Source organism: Magnolia sinica, chromosome 2 (assembly GCF_029962835.1).
Source record: "Magnolia sinica isolate HGM2019 chromosome 2, MsV1, whole genome shotgun sequence".
Lineage (NCBI taxonomy): Eukaryota > Viridiplantae > Streptophyta > Magnoliopsida > Magnoliales > Magnoliaceae > Magnolia > Magnolia sinica.
In genome coordinates this window covers 126,423,655-126,443,388 of record NC_080574.1, presented here as the reverse complement: position 1 = coordinate 126,443,388, position 19,734 = coordinate 126,423,655, and the positions used below count along the sequence as shown (strand labels likewise).

The following is a 19,734-nucleotide window of genomic DNA, read 5'->3' as shown; positions in this document are numbered from 1 at the left end:
TACTATGGGCTTACACCAGGGGTTGGCATTGACCTGTACTTTTTTGCATTGGTTATGGACAATTTAACAAGTCATTTGCAGGAAGAGATACCATGGAGTATGTTGCTTGCAGATGATAGTCTTGATTAGCAAAACGAGGGACGATGTAAACACAAAATTAGATTTATGGAGAGGTGTTTTAGAATCTGAAGGATTTAAAATAAGTTAGACGAAAACAAAGTATATGGAGTCAATTTTTGTGACAATATGAGTTGAATCGAGGAATTAGTAAACTTTGCTACCCCAAAATGATCACTTGGAGTCAATTTTTGTAACAATATGAGTTGAATCGAGGAATTAGTAAACTTTGCTACCCCAAAATGATCACTTTTGATATATTGGGTCAATAATTCATCAGTGGAGAGATTAAGAAGGATGTTAACCATAGAATTCAAGTGGGATGGAAGCAATGGAAATGTGCCTTTGGAGTTTTATGTTATTGTCGTGTACCACTCAAATTGGAAGGGAGCTTTTATTGGATGCTATAAGACCAGCCATGTTTTATGGGACAGAATATTGGGCAATGAAGAATAGAATTAGAAAAGAATGCATTCGAGGGAATTTAGAAGTAGAATCAATAGGTAAGAAGATGAGGGAAAGTAGACTTAGATGGTTTGGTCATATGCAATGGAGACCAAGAAATGCACCAGTTAGGAGTGGGTGGAGGAAGTGTGCCGGTTGAAGGCTCTAAAAGGGCAAGGGGAAGGCCCAAAAAGATGTGAGTGCAGGAAGTAAGAAAAGACTTGACCTATGATTTAACTGAAGTTATGACCCTTGATAGTGGAATGAGGGAAAAGGATTCATGTAGTCGACCCCAATTAGTTGGTATAAGGCTTGGATGATGTTGATGATGAAATGCAGAGTACATGACATGTACCATATCGAGCCAAATGTTTCTATACATACAAAACAGAATATGCACAGACTGAATCTATCATCATCTAAACAAGTTGGACGAAAAATAGGACAATCTTAAAGATCACAATTACATCTTCTGGTGTGGATGGAATTTACTTCCTAAAAACACCACAGAAGTACTGGTAAAGGGCTTTTGGATAATAAATCAGTTCTAATCTTTTGATTTAGGGTCCATTTAGAGCATCAACAAATGGGGATTGGATCTGCAAATTGAGTGGATCCCATCTACCTAACATTTGGAATAGTGGGGACAACCAAAAACGACATTAAGCAAGAATTTTCCATCTCTTTCTACCCCATAATCCCATAATCTCGATTTAGACCCAATAGGGATTTGGGTGTAGCGCATCCCATCCACTGCTAGAAACAGAAACCTTGGCATGCATCCCTATTTCTTCTGTTATTGCTACAGTTCTAGTTGCATGCATCTGTATCAACCATATGCTAAAAATTTGCAGATGTTCTATTTAAACAAAATAGAAATGTGAATAATGTCTTTCACGAGATGACATTTCAAATAGCACATGAATTGTAATGCTCACCGATGGTAAATGTTTGACCTTCAACCATACGCCCAGGTCCATCATTATCTGTCATGTAATTCATTTTTACAGCATTAATAGAGCGAGCCGGTAACTTTAGACCAAAAGGCATAACATGATAGATTTTAACATAATCAAGAAAATTCACAGAGCAGGGAGCTTCATAACCCAAAAAATATACCTAATCTTGTAATTCTAAAAGGGAATTGATCTTCTGTCTCTGGATGCACAGCATTTCCATGGCTCTAGATTGTGGCATTTCTGTACCTCTAGATTGTGTGCCATACACTTAGCACATGTATGATGATCTAAACCAAGCATCCTACTGGCAATGTGTGCCCTGAAAGGCCAATGAAGGCTACGATCTTGGTACTAGTTGGCCACTTGGGTTTAGTATATATACGATGGATGCCATAATTGATATGTGGGAAGCTTCAAGTGTTTATGGTCACGTAGATTAAAGGGAGAGATTCCTCCCGGTTGTCCTAGGGGAAGATGACTTTGAACCAACAACCACTAGCCAAGAGAGAGCATACGACACAGTCCCTAGAGAATTAGTCTGGTAGTTGTTGGGAAAGAAAGGAGTTCTAAGAGGATATATTGACATGATTAAGGATATGTATTAGGGAGCGGTGACAAATGTGAGGACTACTAGTGGAAAGACAAGTGAGTTTCCAATTATTGTAGGCTTGCACTAGGGATCGACATTGATCCTGTACCTTTTTTTGCATTGGTTATAGACAAGTTAATAATGCATTTGCAGGAAGTTCCCATGGTGAATGTTGTTTGCAGATGACATAGTGCTGGTTGACGGGACACAAAGCTAGATTTATAGACGAGTGTTGTAGAATCTAAAAGATTTCAAATTAGTTGGACTAAAATAAAGTATATGGAGTGCAATTTTAGCAATATTTTAAATAGTGAATAGCATGTAGTGTAGTGTTCTATTAAGTGTGAGGCATAAGCTACATAGCATGTAGCATAAGCTACATGCTTCTTCTAGATTTTTAATCAAGGTCAGCTTGGTTGCACCAATTTCATGATGTTCTACACTAAATTAGACTGATTAATAATGAAATTTAATAAATTTTCATGATATTTGGCGCAACCAAATGCAACCTAAAGTAATGGGAAAGGGCAATGATTAAGTATAAAGGGAAAAATAAAAAGAACAACAAAACTGATTTAATATTGTTACTTATATTGTTTTAATGAGAATAGAAAAATGTAACAAATCATTGAAAAAATTAATTGATTTTAAAGTTGTAGTAAAAAATAACTTGTAGCATTAGTCTATGTAGCACGTAGCGTATGCAAATTATCGTGTAGCGTAGGCTACATGACTTAAGCTATTTCCATGAGTTATGTAACGTAAGGCTAAGCTACACTACATAGCATAAACTACATGCTACATAGCATAGCTATTTAAAACACTGAATTTTAAAAACAATAAGAATGGAAATGAGGAATTATTTAAGATTGTTGACCAAGAAGTTTCCCAAAATGACCACTATCGCTATATATATATATATATATATATATATATATATATTGGGGTTGGCTACATGTACCAGTGGAGAGATTGAGAAGGATGCTGCCCATGGAATCCAAGTTGGGTGGAATAAATGGAGACGTGCCTCTAGATTTTATGTGATCGTCATATACAACTCAAACTAAAAGGAAAATTTTATAAGATAGCTATAAGACCAGCAATGCTTTATGGATTGGTACATAATGTTGGGCACTTAAGGAAAAAACATGTTCATAGGATGAGTGCAGCTGAAATGTGGATGTTGAGATGGATGAGTGGCAAAATGAGGAAGGGTAGAATTAAAAATGAATGCATTGGAGGGAACTTGGGAGTAACGCCAATAGGTAATAAGATAAGGGAAAGTAGACTAAGATGGTCCGGTCATGCAAAGACCAAGAATTGCGCCAGTTAGGAGTGAATTGGTACAGGTTGAAGGCTCTAAAAGGGCAAGGGGAAGTCTGCCTAAAAGACGTGGGTGAAGGTCGTAAGAAAAGATTTGATGGCCTATGGTCCAATTGAAGTTATGACCCTTGATAAACTAGAATGGTGGAAGAGGATGCATGTAGCCAACCCCCAATTAATTGAGATAAGGCTTAGATGATGATGACGATGATGATGGCCATTGGCCAAGAGAGAGATCTTGTTCATAGATCATAGTATCCTAAATGCCCATGACCACTATAATGGGATTGTGTAACCCATGATCATGTTGGGAAGGATCACATCAAGTCTCTAGTCTGGGAGTTGGAAAGGACAATCTCCACTATTGTGGTGCCTTTTGCCTACATGGGAGTGTGAGTGTTCACTTTGCATGCAGGTTCTTGTGTTTAGGCTTGAGTAGGCACTTGCATTGAAGGATAGCACCAAGTCTGTGGTCTAGGAGACTCATCATGCTTGGATCAGATTGACTTAATCAAATACTAGCTCTAACTAATCCTTAGATCTGAGGTGGCATTGGGACTTTATAGTCCTAGTGTTTTGTGCTTTGGCTCACCTTGCAAGGTTACATTGGTTGCTGACATATGGGTGTGATTGAGAGTATGCATTAGGATGTACTTGAAGCCCACATGCTCCAACAAGGGATTCATTAGATTATTGAGACATGTGAACTGATTTGGATGTTTGGACCATCCACAAGTCGTTTTATAGCTAGCCAATGCATTTTAAATGTCTTAAAAGTCCAATTGATCAATTTTAACTGTTTTCTTTGTTTTAAGTGTTTTGATCACACTTGATGGGACATCCAAGGTTTGAGATCTGATGATCCATCTCTTATGTTGGCATGGGATTTATGGACAAGGATGGTGGCCATGGAGAGTGGAGTGATTTGGTCAATTTGGTTACATAGGTAGGATTACAAACTTTTGATGTAGATCTATTGAAGATGTAGGGGTGAGGAGCACCATAACATATGCATTCCTCTGGAACCCTAACACCTTGCAAATAGATCGCATCCCTAGGAGAGGAGTAGAGAGCTTGGACCATGACTCACTAACTATTTGAATCATAGAATGGATGGTATTGATCTCATCACTATAGGCCAAGTGCAGAAATGACATGAAGGCACCATAGTTGCTCCATAAAACATGTCCGGGTTCTGCAATTATTTTAGTAAAACCTAATCCAATGACAATCTCAAGATTGCCTAAATGGCAGTGAACCTTGTTTCTAACCCATATGGTCGAGGGAACAAGATTGGTGTGGACTATGGTTTCATAGGTTTGTGTGATTTCTTCACATGTTTCAGTTAGGATTCTTGTAAAAGAAAAAAAAAAATTAAAAATTAAAAATTAAAAATAAAAATAAAATAAAATAAAAAAATCTGCCATTTCTCTTGTAATGAGCTTTTAAAGAATGTGAATATATTTTCAAGTTTGCTCATGCTAAATTGCAGTATTATTCATCAAATAGGTTTATTTAGAAAGTAAAATAGTGGATTAAATCAAATCTTGTTATTCTCCCTTACCTTGTTATTAAAGGTACCAGTAGCTTGAGCTACTACATGGTTGGGCCGTGGTGTATAGATGTGAAGAGGACACTCCATTTTCAGAAGAATTGCCATGCCCAACGCCTGTGTCAGCCACACGTGTCTTAAGCATGTTAACACTTCTATGACTAACATTTTTAATTTAATTTTCCTTTTGCATTGTAGGAGTGTTTATATACCTTTTATATAACTTTGTGTATTTTTAGTTGTATAGATACATTCTTCTCTATCTTATGTGTGAATAACACAAACATTTTTCAACATCATTATATCTGCAGGTTCAGCATGAGAGATTTTCAAGGTCCCTATGTCTGACAACTCAAGCCAGGGCAACTCCACCAGCAGGAAAGGTTTTATGATCCTGTACAAAACCTTAACAAAACAAGTTAAAGGCATACCAAGTGAATCACATTAAGGAACTGAAATCAAGAGATTGCTTACAGCTATGTATTATAATTGGTTCAGAATGAAAGACTGTCCCTACGCCATGGCCAACAAAACGATCAACTACGCCATAGCCAAACTTTCCGGCATGCTCACTGTCAGAAAGCAACATTTAGAACCGTATAAGACCTGCTGATCTAGAATAAGAAAAAATAAATAATAATAAAAATTAAAAAGCATGCTTATATATCTACTGAGAATTTCTGAAATCCTACAGAAGTATATATCCAATAGCTCCATAATCATCTAGGTTGGGCACCAATGACACCAAGTGCCTGTTCGTATACTATCCAATAAGTAACTTCTTTAACTTAACGTATTTTCATAAGTTACTTTTTTAACTTTGGTTTGGCAAATGCCATTGTAAAAGTAACTTATGTTAAGAAAGTTACTTATCCCCATAACATTTTATATATATATATATATATATATATATTTCTTTTCCATGCTTTTTAACTTTTTTACTTTTCTACTTATCTCTCTCCCTCTCATCTCTCTATGTGATGGATGGTCCATATAAAAGGAGGCCCCATGATGGGGACATCTCACACACATGCACACCCCCCTTACGCACGTACGTAAGGAGGAGGAGGGCCCCACCATCGATCTGGATCAATGACGACGTTTAGGGAGGGCCTCCTAGTTAGAGGGCTGCGTTTTGGTTTGGAGTGAACCCGATAGTCATGTGAATCCCACCATGGGCTCTCATGATCGTGGCTCACTATTCTAATTAATCTAGTACTTTGAGTTTTGTTTATTATTGTTATTAGGAATATTATGGACGGTTTAGATTGCTTTGATTAGTTGTTATTTTTTATTACTTCGTCTCCAAGTAATAGGTTGCGCACATGGCACGAGTTTTAGGGTATAGGCATTGTTATCAAATGAGATCGCATATGCGCATACTGTTGATCAAATCGCATATGCCATGATGGCATATGCGATCCTGGCAAGTATGCCATGGCATACTTTTATATGCGACAAATATGCGATCGCATATTTCCCAATAGCCAAGAGCGGAAGATTTTTATTTTTTCAAATTGGAGAACTTTTGCCTATAATTAGGCACTCATATCCCCTCCATTTTCACTATTCTTTACTCCAAAGCTCTAAATCTCTTACTCTCTCTCTTACACCTCTCTTTCTTACTCTAATCTCTTTACAATTATTTCAATTATGTTTATTTTTTGTACTTTATAAGTTGTGCTTACATTTTGTAAATTAAGTTGTAAGTTATAACTTGTAAGTTGTTTCAAGTTATCCATTTATCATTAAAATTTCTTTGTTCGAAGTTTATAATAATTAGTTATCTTTTAATGTAGCTTGTTGATTGTTTCGTTAAAATTTATATAATATAATATAAGTAATTAAATATATCACTTAATGAAACACTCAAAATATAATGAAATAAGTAAAATAACCCAATCCCATCATGTTACTAATTAGACGAGTTTTTCCCTCTTTTTTTTTTTATAGAATTTATAGATTTTTTTTTTTTTTGAAAAAAAAATATGCCATGGCATATGCGATTGTGGGATCGCATATGCGAACAGCATATGCTGATCGCATGCAATCGCGTATGCGATTTGACAACATTGGGTATAGGGTTTTATTATAAATACGCATCCTTTGTAGTATTTTTTCTCATGGAAGATGAATAAAAATTTTGCGTTTTTTCTGCTCTTTAATTTGTGAAAACCTAATTGGGTGCAAAACCCTCCCTTCTTCGAAGGGCTGACTACCGTGGTGTGAAGCCACACCTATCCCGATTTGCCTCCACCTTCTACCATCCATATTTCTCTTTTCCTACAAGCATTCCATCTGCAAATCCATCAATATTTGCAAGCGTTTCCGCATCTCTAATAGATTTCTAGAATATAGCCCTGCAGGAGGGCCAAAACTTTGGCGGACCACCACGCACAAACCATGCATCGGATCGAACTGAGATTTGGGGGTTTTGGAGTCCATCCCTAGCCGACCAAGGCCAAAGTGGCTTTTTTTTTAATAGTGGGCCTCACACACATGCAGCTGGGATCAGACATACGTGCGTCTAGGCCATTGTTGCTGTCCATGCGTGCAGTACTTCTCTAGTTCATCTCTCTCCTCTCTTTCACTCCTCTTTCACCCAAAATCTTTAATCCTAACCCTAAATTATTCAAATCCCCAATTTTATGCCCTTTAATCAACTTTAGGATTCTCCGAATTACAATCTATGAATCCCTTGGATTGGGGAATTATTTCTGTGCATGTGTGGATGAATTTACCCTCCTCTGATTCTTATTTGGTCTATAATTTTGATTGATCTGGCCTTAACATGTGTAGGCCTGGATCTGCATAAGATTCCCCTCGATTGAGTGTTTGAACTTTTGTGTGGGATGTAAAATTTTGCGTAACTGTTTCTAAACCAGTGTGATCTAAAGCCTGAAAATCTTGCACATCATACTTGAATTTCATGTCCTGCATCAAATTTGGTATCAAAGCTTAGGGTTCTTGTAAGGGAATGCATTGCATGTTTAGGGTTTAATTTATTTGTGTCCATTATGCATTAAGTAACATCATATAGAGTTGTTTAGAGGTCCAAAATTTCTGATTAGGTTGCTGAATTTTCTGCTATCAGAAAATCCGCACATCTCTTTGTTGGATTTTTTGTCGACAGATTTTTTTGATAGATAGGTTGCTAGAAATTGAGTAATATTGTGTCGTTTTCTCCATATAGAGTCATATAGGAGCATTTAGTCCTATCTAGGTGCATATAGTCGTAGTAGGTCCTTAGATTGAGTTAGTAGTTGTATGCCCACACGTACGGGTCGTGGTTTTGGCTTGCACCCTACACTAAACATGGAGCAATTGCAAGAGTCAATGAACAAGCTGACCTAGCAGTTTGAGTCTTCGGGTAGGCGCTTGAAACAACGTATGGACCAACACTTTGAATAGCTTGATGTGCGCATTACCCAACTAGAGACATCCGCCAGGGCAAACCCCACCATTAGGGAAGATGCCCAATCTCAAGCAGGTGGTCAGGATGATAGACCAAGGAATGGAGGTGGCCAAGGAATCGGTTATGGGCGTGCACCCGTGCACTCACCCCGTGAGGTACATCAAGACCACTATGACCCCAATGCGCAACTTGTCAAAGGAGTAAGAGTAGATGCCCCCACGTTTGATGGTCATTGGACCCTAAAGTTTTTCAAGATTGGTTGGCAGACATGGACCACCTTTTTGAGTTGTACGACGTGTACGGCCTTGTGACTAGAGAGAGTGCACCAGAGGCTAGTGTAAAGTCACCCACTGAGGCCATTCCAGTAGTGGATGAGTTTCGTGATATCTTTCCTGATGATCTACCAGATGAGTTTCCCCCTATGACGGATATACAGCATACTAGGACGTGGGACACCATACTACTTATAGCCAAGTTTGCGTTTAATAGTTCTGTCGATAGGTTCACAGGTCTTAAGTCCTTTTAAAGTCGTTACTGGTTATAAACTTAAGAAACCTATTGATCTTGTCCCTATGTCACTGTCCCATAGGCCGTCAGAGTTTGGAGAGTCTTTTGCGCATCACATTCATTCATGGCATCAAGAAATCAGGCAGAAGATCATGACTAGTAATGAACATTACACACTTTCTCCATATAGAGTCATATAGGAGCATTTAGTCCTATCTAGGTGCATATAGTCGTAGTAGGTCCTTAGATTGAGTTAGTAGTTGTATGCCCACACGTACGGGTCGTGGTTTTGGCTTGCACCCTACACTAAACATGGAGCAATTGCAAGAGTCAATGAGGGTAGGCGCTTGAAACAACGTATGGACCAGTAGCTTGATATCCCAACTCGAGCAGCCGTGGTCATGATAATTTACGTGCACCGTGCACTGTGAGGTACATCAAGACCACTATGACCCCAATGGACCACTTGAACCCTAAAGTTTTTCAAGATTGGTTGGCAATGGACCACCTTTTTGAGTTGTACGACGTGTACGGCCTTGTGACTAGAGAGAGTGCACGAGGCTAGTGTAAAGTCACCCACGAGGCCATCAGTGGATGAGTTTCGTATATCTTTCACGTGGTGAGTTTCCCCTATGACGGATATCCACCTTCCATGGGAATTAGTTTCACATTTAATGTGGAGGATCTATTTACATTTCAAGGGACCACCGATACATTGTCCAGCCTGTCACCTAACCATCCTAATTCCTCAAACCTTTCCCTTAATTCATGGCCTCCTCCCGACCCATCTTCCCAGCCTCTGCCTCTCATACCTACCCTTCCTACACCCAGAGAGAAAATAGAGGATATTCTGGACCATCAGATAATATCCACGTCGGACAGCAGATTTCAAAAGTTCTTGGTCAAGTGGAAGTCACGCCTAGCTTCAGACAGTATGTGGCTCGCTGAGGAGGAGCTTCAGAGACTTAATCCTTACATCTCGGAGCAGTCTAGGTGTTTTATTTTACTAGTGGTGAAACCTTCGCAGCCAAGGAGAATTGATTGGGACATCTTGCGCACATGCACACCCCCTACGCACGTACGTAAGGAGGAGGGCCCCACCATCGATCTGAATTGATGACAACGTCCAGGGAGGACCTCCTAGTTAGAGGGCTGCGTTTTAGTTCGTTGGAGTGGACCCGATAGTCATGTGAATCCAGCCATGGGTTCTCATGATCGTGGCTCACTATTCTAATTAATTTAGTACTTTGAGTTTTGCTTATTATTGTTATTAGGAATATCATGGGCGGTTTAGATTGTTTTGATTAGTTGTTATTTTTATTACTTCGTCTCCAAGTAATAGGTTGCGCACATGGCGCGAGTTTTGGGGTATAGGGTTTTATTATAAATAAGCACCCTTTGTAGTCTTTTTTCTCATGAAAAATTAATAAAATTTCTGCATTTTTCCTGCTCTTTGATTTGTGAAAACCTAATTGGGTGTGAAACCCTCCCTTCTTCGAAGGGCTGATTACCGTGGTGCAAAGCCACACCTATCCCAATTTGCCCCCATCTTCTACCATCCATATTTCTCTTTTCCTACAAGCATTCCATCTGCAAATCCATCAATATTTGCAAGCGTTTCCTCATCTACAGCAGATTTCTGGAATCTGGCCCTACAGGAGGGCCGAAACTTCGGCGAAGCACCACGCATAAACCGTGCATCGGATCGAGCTGAAATTTGGGAGTTTTGGAATCCATCCCTTGCTGACCAGGACCAAGGTGGCATTTTTCTGAATAGTGGGCCCCACACATGTGCGGTCGGGATCACACGCAAGTGCGTCTGGGCCATTGTTGTTGTCCACGCGTGCGGTACTTCTCTGGTTTGTCTCTCTCCTCTCTTTCACTCCTCTTTCACCCAAAATCCCTAAACCTAACCCTAAATTATTCAAATCCCCAATTTTATGCCCTTTCTTCAACTTTCAAGTTCTTTGAATTGAAACCTGTGAATCTCTTGGATTGGGGAATTATTTCTGTGCATGTGTGGATGAATTTACCCTCCTTTGATTCTTGTTTGGTCTATAATTTTGATTGATCCGGCCCTAGCATGTGTAGGCCTGGATCTGCATAAGATACCCCTCGATTGAGTGTTTAAACTTTTGTCTGGGATGTGAAATTTTGTGTAACTGTTTCTGAACCAATGTGATATAAAGCTTGAAAATCTTACACATCATACTTGAATTTCATGTCCCGCATCACCCCACATGACGGATGGTCCACATCAAAGGTGGGGCCCGCACGATGGACCTTTTACATATCAAAGGTGAGCCCCACATGATGGATGACCCATGTTAACGTGGGCCCACATAATAGATAGTCCAAATCAAAGGTTGGCCCCTAATGATGAATGGCCCACATCCAAGGCGAGCTCCAAATTATGTGCGACCAGCATCGAAGGTGGGGCCCACATGGACAGTCCACATCAAAAGTGGGCTCCACGTGATGGGTGGTGGACATTGAGGGTGGGCCTCACATGATGGATGACCCACGTCAAGATGGGCCCCATATAATGGACGGTCCACATCAAAGGTTGGTCCCTAATGATGAATGACCCACATCCAAGGCCAGCCCAGCATGGTGGACAGCCCACATTGAAGGTGGGGCCCACACGATGGATGGTCCATATCAAAGGTGGGCTACATGTGATGGCAATGGATATTGAAGGTGGGCCCCACATGATGGCGGACCTAAATCAAGGTGAGCACCATACAACAGACGGTCCACATCAAAGGTTGGCCACTAATGATGAATGGCTCACATCTAAGGCGGGCCTTCATGATGGACGCCCCGCATTGAAGGTGGGGCCCACATGATGGACGATCAACATCAAAGGTGAGCTCCATGTGATTGGCAATGGATATTGAAGGTGGGTTCCAAATGATGTACACTATCATTGATGGTGCACCCCACATGATGTATGATCCATATTAAGGTGGCCCCACACGAGGACAATTCACACTGAGGGTCGGGCCCTAATGATGAATGGCTCACATCCGAGTGGGCCCCATATAATGGATGGTCCACTTTGAAGTTGGGCACTGCATAATGGATGGTCCACTTCGAAGTTGGGCCCCGCATGATGGACAATTCACATTCAAGGTGGGCTCTGCATGATGGACGACTCACATCCAATGTCCAACATGATGGATGGCCCACATCCGAGGTGGCCCCACATGATGGATAACCCACATCAAAGGTGGGCCTCACAAGGTAGATGGTCCATGTTGAAGATTGGCCCAACACGATAGACGGTTCACATTGAAGACAGAGCCAAGGTGGGCCCAACATAATGAACGGTCGAAACAAAGGTTGGTCCACATGATGGCCGGTGGATATTAAGGGTGGGCCGAACAAAATTGAGGAACAACTAATGTGATATTGGAAACCAAACATACTTTTTACATTTTGGCTGATAAGTATGTTGTTTACCAAACATACTTATCTATTAAATAAGTAAGAACCAAGATATGCTACTTGAGGAATAAGAAGCTCATGTGAAGTAACTCATGATCCCAATGCACCCTAGCCATGTGTTACCATATATTGTGAGTTCATTTCTTTATTGAAAAAAAAAACTTGGGTGAGGGTTGTTTAACCTAGCATAATTCATGTACTTTTTAAGGTGGACAATCCATATTAAGGAGTAGGTGGATGATCCATATTAAGGTGGCCCCACACGAGGACAATTCACACTGAGGGTCGGGCCCTAATGATGAATGGCTCACATCCAAAGTGGGCCCCATATAATGGACGGTCCACTTTGAAGTTGGGCACCGCATAATGGATGGTCCACTTCGAAGTTGGGCCCCGCATGACGGACAATTCACATTCAAGGTGGGCTTTACATGATGGACGACTCGCATCCAATGTCCAACATGATGGATGGCCCACATCCGAGGTGGCCCCACATGATGAATAATCCACATCAAAGGTGGGCCTCACAAGGTGGATGGTCCATGTAGAAGTTGGCCCAACACAATGGACAGTTCACATTGAAGACAAGGCCAATGTGGGCCCAACATAATGAACGGTCCACACAAAGGTTGGTCCACATGATGGACGATGGATATTAAAGGTGGACTGGAAAAATGGAGTGACAACTACTTATGTGATATTGGAAACCAAACATACTTTTTACATTTTGGTTGATAAGCATGTTGTTTACCAAACATACTTATATGTTGAATAAGTAGGAACCAAGATATACTGCTTGAGGTATAAGAAGCTCATGTAAAGTAACTTATGATCCAAATGCACCCGAACCATGTGTAACCATATGCTGTGAGTTCATTTCTTTATTTAAAAATAAAAAATTTAAATAAATAAATACTTGGGTGAGGGCTGTTTGACCAAGCATAATTCGTGTACTTTTTGTGCATACCAGAATGTCAACAATTATGTGTAAGCAGTGTTCGGAATATCGATACTATCGGCCGATATTATCGTTATCGCTGGTCTGCGACATGAAACCCATAGGAAACCCCTCGGAAATGAAAAAAATATATAGATTTCTATATATCGTGTGATATATAGCACGATATCGCACAATTTTTTGTGATATCACCGAAAAAATAAAAATAAAAATAAATAAATAAAAAGAGAGAAAAAAATAGGAAAAATCATTCAATTCAGATGATTTCGGTACCTATAGAAGAACATTGCATGATCGGAAGTAGAATTTGGTGGGCCACTTGATCGATCCATAGCGGTGCGTCGTAAGCTCCACAAAATCTCGATTTCCCCTATATTTTCTCTTCGAATAGATGCTCGATTTACATCTTAAAGGAGATTTCGGCAAGAAATCTGCGAAACCCTATGAGATTTGGGTTTAATCGAGGGATTTTGGGGAGAAATTGGGGATTTTTTGGAGAGATTTTAGGGGTTCGAAACCCTTTCTATTTGTGTATTTTCTAACGTTGGGTTTTAATGCATTTTACGGACGCGAGTGCGTCGCATTAGCTCAAACAGACGAAGTATCACAGGCTTTGTGGGATCCACCTTGATGTATATGTTTTATCCAATCCGTCCATTCATTATGGAAGATCATTTTAGGGCATGAGTATAAAAAAAGAGGCATTTTTAAGCCTAAAGTGGACCACCCCACAAGAAGCAGTGGAGATTGAACGCTTACCATTGGTAACTTTTCGGTAGGGACAGGAGTTTTGGATCAAGCTGATAATCATTTTTTTAACTTCACTCGGGTCCATGTGACCATATGAACAGGTTGGATGGCCAAATAACCATCACAATGGGCCCTACGATGTTTTGAACATGTTGGATGGCAAATAACTCAATCACCACTGTTTAATGTGGTGTGGTCCACTGGAGCATTCAATCTGCCTCTTTTTTAAGATCATAACCTAAAATGATCTGTCAAAATGGATGGATGGCGTGGATAAAACATATTTAACATGGCGGGCCCTATATAGCCTCTGATAGGTCCATCTGTCTCTTACTATGTAACGGCGGAGGCAGTGGATTAGCTATTTAGGTTAGTGGGTTTTAACCTTACTGTGTGGGGCCCACCTTGATGATTTTTATCCATATGCACGTCGTCCATCCTTTTTCTTAGCTCATTTGAGGACGTTATCCCAAAATTTATGCAGATCCAAATCTCTAGTGGACCACACCACTGGAAAAAGTGGTGAATAACTATTAAAAGCTTTTTGTAGGCCACACAAGTTTTGGATGAATCTAATCTTTGTATTTTCCATTCATTAATTTTTTTTTTCTTGACCTTATCAACGGGTTCGATGGAAAATAAACATTACGGATCTGCTTGAAGTGGGCCTTCGGAAGTTTTTAATGGTGACTATTCAATCATCACTATTTCTTGTGGTGTGGTCCACCTAAGATTTGGATATGTTTCATTTTTAGCAACTTGTCCTAAAATATGTTGGAAAAACAAACGGACCGAGTGGATATGCAAAATGTCATCAAGGTGGGCCCTATGGTGGGAACACCCACTAAGTTGTTATCGGGGTAAACAACTAATCCACGCCCCAGCGAACTTGGTGAGTCCCCCGTTGAGGGTCAAATATTGCATATTATCCCCCATTTATTACTTGGTTTTATAAACATGATAATGTTTAATGTTCTATTTTAATCATGTTTGTGTTATAAGGTGAATTTAAGAGCTTGGATTGAAAAGGATGCTAAAAGCATGAATTTAACGCTCAAGAATCACCAAAGCCAAGAATGGATCTTGTGAGACCAAGAATGAAAAATTTACATGCCAAAGATCCAAAAAAAACCAAGTGAAGAATGAAGAGCATTGAAGACTTGAAGTGAAGAAAAGGAATCCTGAAATTATTTTGAAAACAAACATATTCCTGAAAGTGTCATGAAGAAGCATATTTTGAAACTCTGGGTCATTCTGTGAAATTGTGCAGAGTGAAGCTTATTTTGGAAAACTGCGTAAATTTGATGCGATTTTTAGAGTTTTCCAACTAGGTGGGAAAGTTGGAGTTCCACAACTATAAATAGGACTCCCTAAGATGTTCTTAGGCATCATTTAGGGTTTGAGGAGTGGAGCGAAAGCGTGAAGAAGGCGTCGCCAAGAGTTGTTCTTCCCTTTCCTTAGTTGTTTTTATGCTTTTCTTAAGAGATTCTAGTTCAATCATGTCTATGGTTGGTTAAACCTCTTAGCTAGGGCTAAGAGGTGAAGCTTGTAGCGTGATGGGATGTTTTTTATTGCTTTGATTCACGTTTAAGTTAAATTATCTTTGATTCTAGTTTGATTATAAGAAATACTTTTAGTTTTTAATGGTTTGTTGTGACTCAAATTACAATAGATCTACAATAGCTTTGAGTATGTTTTTTCCATGTATTGAGATTGTGAAATTAGGCAATCCCGTAGTTCACCATCGTCCCATGGGCATGGTTGGATGATGGAATCCTACCTAATCTTCTCAATTCTCTTATGATTGGTTGTGGGATTGGTAAATCATGTTGTTTGCCTTGTCTCATGCGCATGGTTTTGTGATGGAATCACTTCCAATTCTCACACCTCTCATCCATTGAGAATCAGGTCAAAGAAAGTTCAGATTTGGTTTTACTGAGATATCTTCCAATTGGATAAGATGGGACTCGGATTCCAGTTGCGTCATTGAATCAAGCATAGAACAATTACTTTCTCAATTACTTCAGAATTAAATTCACATCTTCTTCTAGTTCTAGTTCTAGTTACTTTCAGAATACGTACAAATTTCAGTCCCTGTGAATTCGACCTTAGTCTCACCGAGATTATTACTACACCATGACCCTACACTTGGGGTTGTGAACATCCCCCAACCAGTAATGTGAGTGGGACAGCTAACCGTAGGGCCCACCTCGATGTATGAATTGTATAGCCATGCCGTTCATATGTTTTTTCAGCTCATTTTATGCCATGGTCCCAGAAATAAATAAAATGAATGTTTTAGGTGGACCACGGTACAGGAAACAGTGATTCATGATCATTGAAAACCTTTTATGGGCCACAAAAGTTTTACATCAAGGTGATATTTGTTTTTATCTGTCATCCAGATCTGTATGACCATATCAATAGCTTGGATGGTCAATAAACATTACAGTGGATGCCTGGAAACTTTTAATGGTGGAAGTTCAATGAACACTGTGTCCTGTGGTGTGGTTCACTTGAAATATTTGTTGGCTTCATTTTTGGGCCCATGTCCTAAAATAATCTGGAAAAACAGATGGCCAGTATGGATATGCAATGAACAATGAACAACAGATGGACGGGGTGGATACTAAATGTAGTTGTCTTAATTCAATGGAACAGCACGCATAGCTTAGGCCCTATACAAAGGAAACCTATTATGTGCACTTCTTTTTTGAGATTTTATGATTTAAAAGTGAGTAGTAAGGTCTTTTTTAATAATCCCTGAAGTTTCATTGAAAAATTCAACCATTTTCCCAATGTTTCCCCATGTTTCCCAAAAAGTGCGATAAATTATACGATACAAACAGTATATCCCATGCGATAACCGATACGTATCTGTATCCCAAGGGTGCGATACATTGGGCAATACCGATATTTCGAACATGTGTGTAAGTGCAAGTCTATAACAATATGTTTTAGAATCATATTACTGTAGTCATTAATCAAGATCTTTTGATCACCATTCTTTGTACACAAAAATATCCCATTGAAGTAACATACTGCAACTACAGACATTTTATCTCTAATTCTTCAAATGACATCGGTTTATTAACAATTGTTTTTCAAGATAGCTTCTATATTTACTATTTTCAATGAAAAACCAAATAATTTCACCAAGCTCTAAATCACAAACCTTATCTTCTTTCCAATTTTTTTAAAGAGAACGCCATCTCCGCAAACAGATATTGCCTTCTCCAAGCACTCTTCTGTTACCTGATACATGGGAGAACTGAGAATAGGAAAAAAGTAGATAAAGCACACAGAAAATATGCTTTTTTACTGTTGCTTTGAGCGAAGAATAAAACCATGCACCAGCCCGAATGTAATTTAAAGATGTGAGAAAGCTCATGCAGTAAGAACTATTACTCATTTCTTAAGAATATTGAGTCTCAAATGTGGTCAGTTATCACCTGCATGAGGCAATGAGGCATTACACAGATCCTACCAATGTCATTAACCAAATCAAATGAATAGTTAAATCACAAGTAAACCTCCTACAACACTAATATCCAAAAGAAACTAACTGCTCTGATTGCAGGTAAAGATATTCTCCTGTCATAATAGCTCTTTCTAAGTTATTAATTTTTTTTTTATATAAGAAAGAAAAAATGAGTGGCAGATAGTGGAAAATAACAAAAAATATATCTAAAGAATAGCTCAATTGTTTTGCTAAACAATTAACAATGAGATAACCTTGACAAACAGAAGGCTTGTATCAGGATTCAGGAGTACGAGGACGAGAAATTCAAGAACAACAATGCTATATCTTGAGTAAATTATAGGGCTGAACAAGAGTTTCCTGGAAGGAAGGTTGCTATAGTATGTGCACTGGTATGTAGGCAGGTACTCTACCTCCATTGCTATGCAGTATGCTGAGGGTTAAGCTCTATCTTTGATATGCAATATGCTGGGAGTAGGATCATCTGCGTTGCCAGTGCATACTACACAGTACATGTATACATTTATATCTAATTTGATTTGTTTTGTAACAATGGATGGAGTAACAAGGTTTTCTTCCTTCTATTCTCAGAAAAAAGTGGGAGAAATTTTCTTCAATTCAATTGGGGGGGGGGGGGGGGGGGGGTTGGGGGCGTTGGTTTCTGAACCATTAATTAGCTGTGTGAAGACCGAAATGAAAAGTGCTGCATCCATATTTACTTTCAACCAACTTTGGGCCAATACTACCATTAGCAAATCACAAAATCCAGACCGAAAAAAAAAAAAAAAAAAAGCATCAAGTGAGGCACTTTGATACGAAAAGAATGGACCACGTAACCAAGCACATAATACATAGTTCCCAAGACAATATCACCATGATACCTTCACGAGGCGCTTTACTTCTTCATCTACATCCCCACAGAGAAATGTCTTTGAAGTGTCCCCATGGTAACCCTAGAACACAACAAAAACAGATCTTCAAGGAAAAGACTCAGTCATTAAAAACACGTGATGCAAGTAAAGAGAACATAAGCTATGTCATTCATCAAGGTTTGTAGAAAAACAGATTTATTTTTTTCCTGATAGAAAAAACATTTATTCATTCAACTTGAACTTTAGAAATTGATCCATAAAGAATATGTGGATCCAGATCATACTATGAAAAATATCAAGGCACACCAAACTGTAAGACCCACCGCATTGGCCAAGTTGTGTTGAATTTGTGGTAACGCAGGAGAAGGCCCCACTTATCGAAAGATCCAATGAGTAATATTGGCTGCAACATCTATCCAATCAGTCAAGTGGGCCCACAATGTGTCCAATCAGTTTGTGGGTCTCGCATGATGGTGCGATTGATCACCTGACAGTCCTATCAATTTGATGGCTGCTATGGTCCATATGATTGGACTACTTCAAATATTTATTAGTTTCTTTAGAATGAATAGCAAGTACGGAAATAGAATAGCATAACAACAATTGCTTGTGACTCGAGCAACCTATTTAAAGTAGATTAGTCAATAACCATCATCATATATATTGTGCGAAATCGAGTCAACTCGGCTGAGTCATCTCAGTTTGGGTGGCCAGCAACACAAGACACCAGAGTGACACGGGACCGCAACGAGGCCAAAACAGACTGGAACAAAATAAACTAGGGTAAGTCATACCAGTTTCGGTCCCCAAGCAGGTTTCACTACAAAACCAGCATTTAAAACCATGTTAAGAACCATCAATGTATACCCTTATTTTCCACACTTTTCCTTGCCACTTTTGGGTACTAAACAATATCCAAACTACATAAACAATAGCCTGCCAACTTATTTTTTGAACAAACCCAAGATAATACAATTCTGACATGATTTGAGTGGTTTTGAATGATTTAACAATTATATAGATTTCATGGGATTTAGAGGTGTTGTAGTCAATATCAATATTTCAATGAAATATATGGTTGGGATTGATGGGATAGTTGATTACAAGTTGCTTGTAATCAACCTATATAATAGATTATAAGATAGGTCTATTACATTGCGCCTGTGGGAGTTTTGTGCTCTCATTGCCAATCCCAAGCACAGATAAAGGAGGGCTGCGTCGATTTGGCAGCCAGTGTTGAAATTATGCCACAACTTCCAACGTGAATATGAATAATATGACATTCCAAACCCTCGAAGAGTGGAATGGTGGAACGGG

The 19,734-nt window shown here is 39.3% G+C and overlaps 1 protein-coding gene across 2 annotated transcripts in view; it reads right to left on the bottom strand.

The window, feature by feature from the left end:
* LOC131237573 (methionine aminopeptidase 1B, chloroplastic) overlaps window positions 1-19,734 on the bottom strand; it is a 41,246-nt gene that overhangs the window by 2,770 nt on the left and 18,742 nt on the right. The window contains exons 6-10 of one of the 2 annotated variants that reach the window (XR_009167317.1): window positions 18,427-18,498; window positions 17,240-17,319; window positions 5,459-5,556; window positions 4,997-5,101; window positions 1,500-1,547 (exon numbers count right to left, since the gene is read on the bottom strand). Coding sequence is in view for 1 of the 2 variants with exons in the window: in XM_058235408.1 (XP_058091391.1) it covers window positions 1,500-1,547; window positions 5,459-5,556; window positions 17,240-17,319; window positions 18,427-18,498 (298 nt within the window). In the remaining variant the exon portion in view is untranslated. The remainder of the gene's footprint in view (window positions 1-1,499; window positions 1,548-4,996; window positions 5,102-5,458; window positions 5,557-17,239; window positions 17,320-18,426; window positions 18,499-19,734) is intronic. The other variant, XM_058235408.1, reaches the window with a different exon arrangement.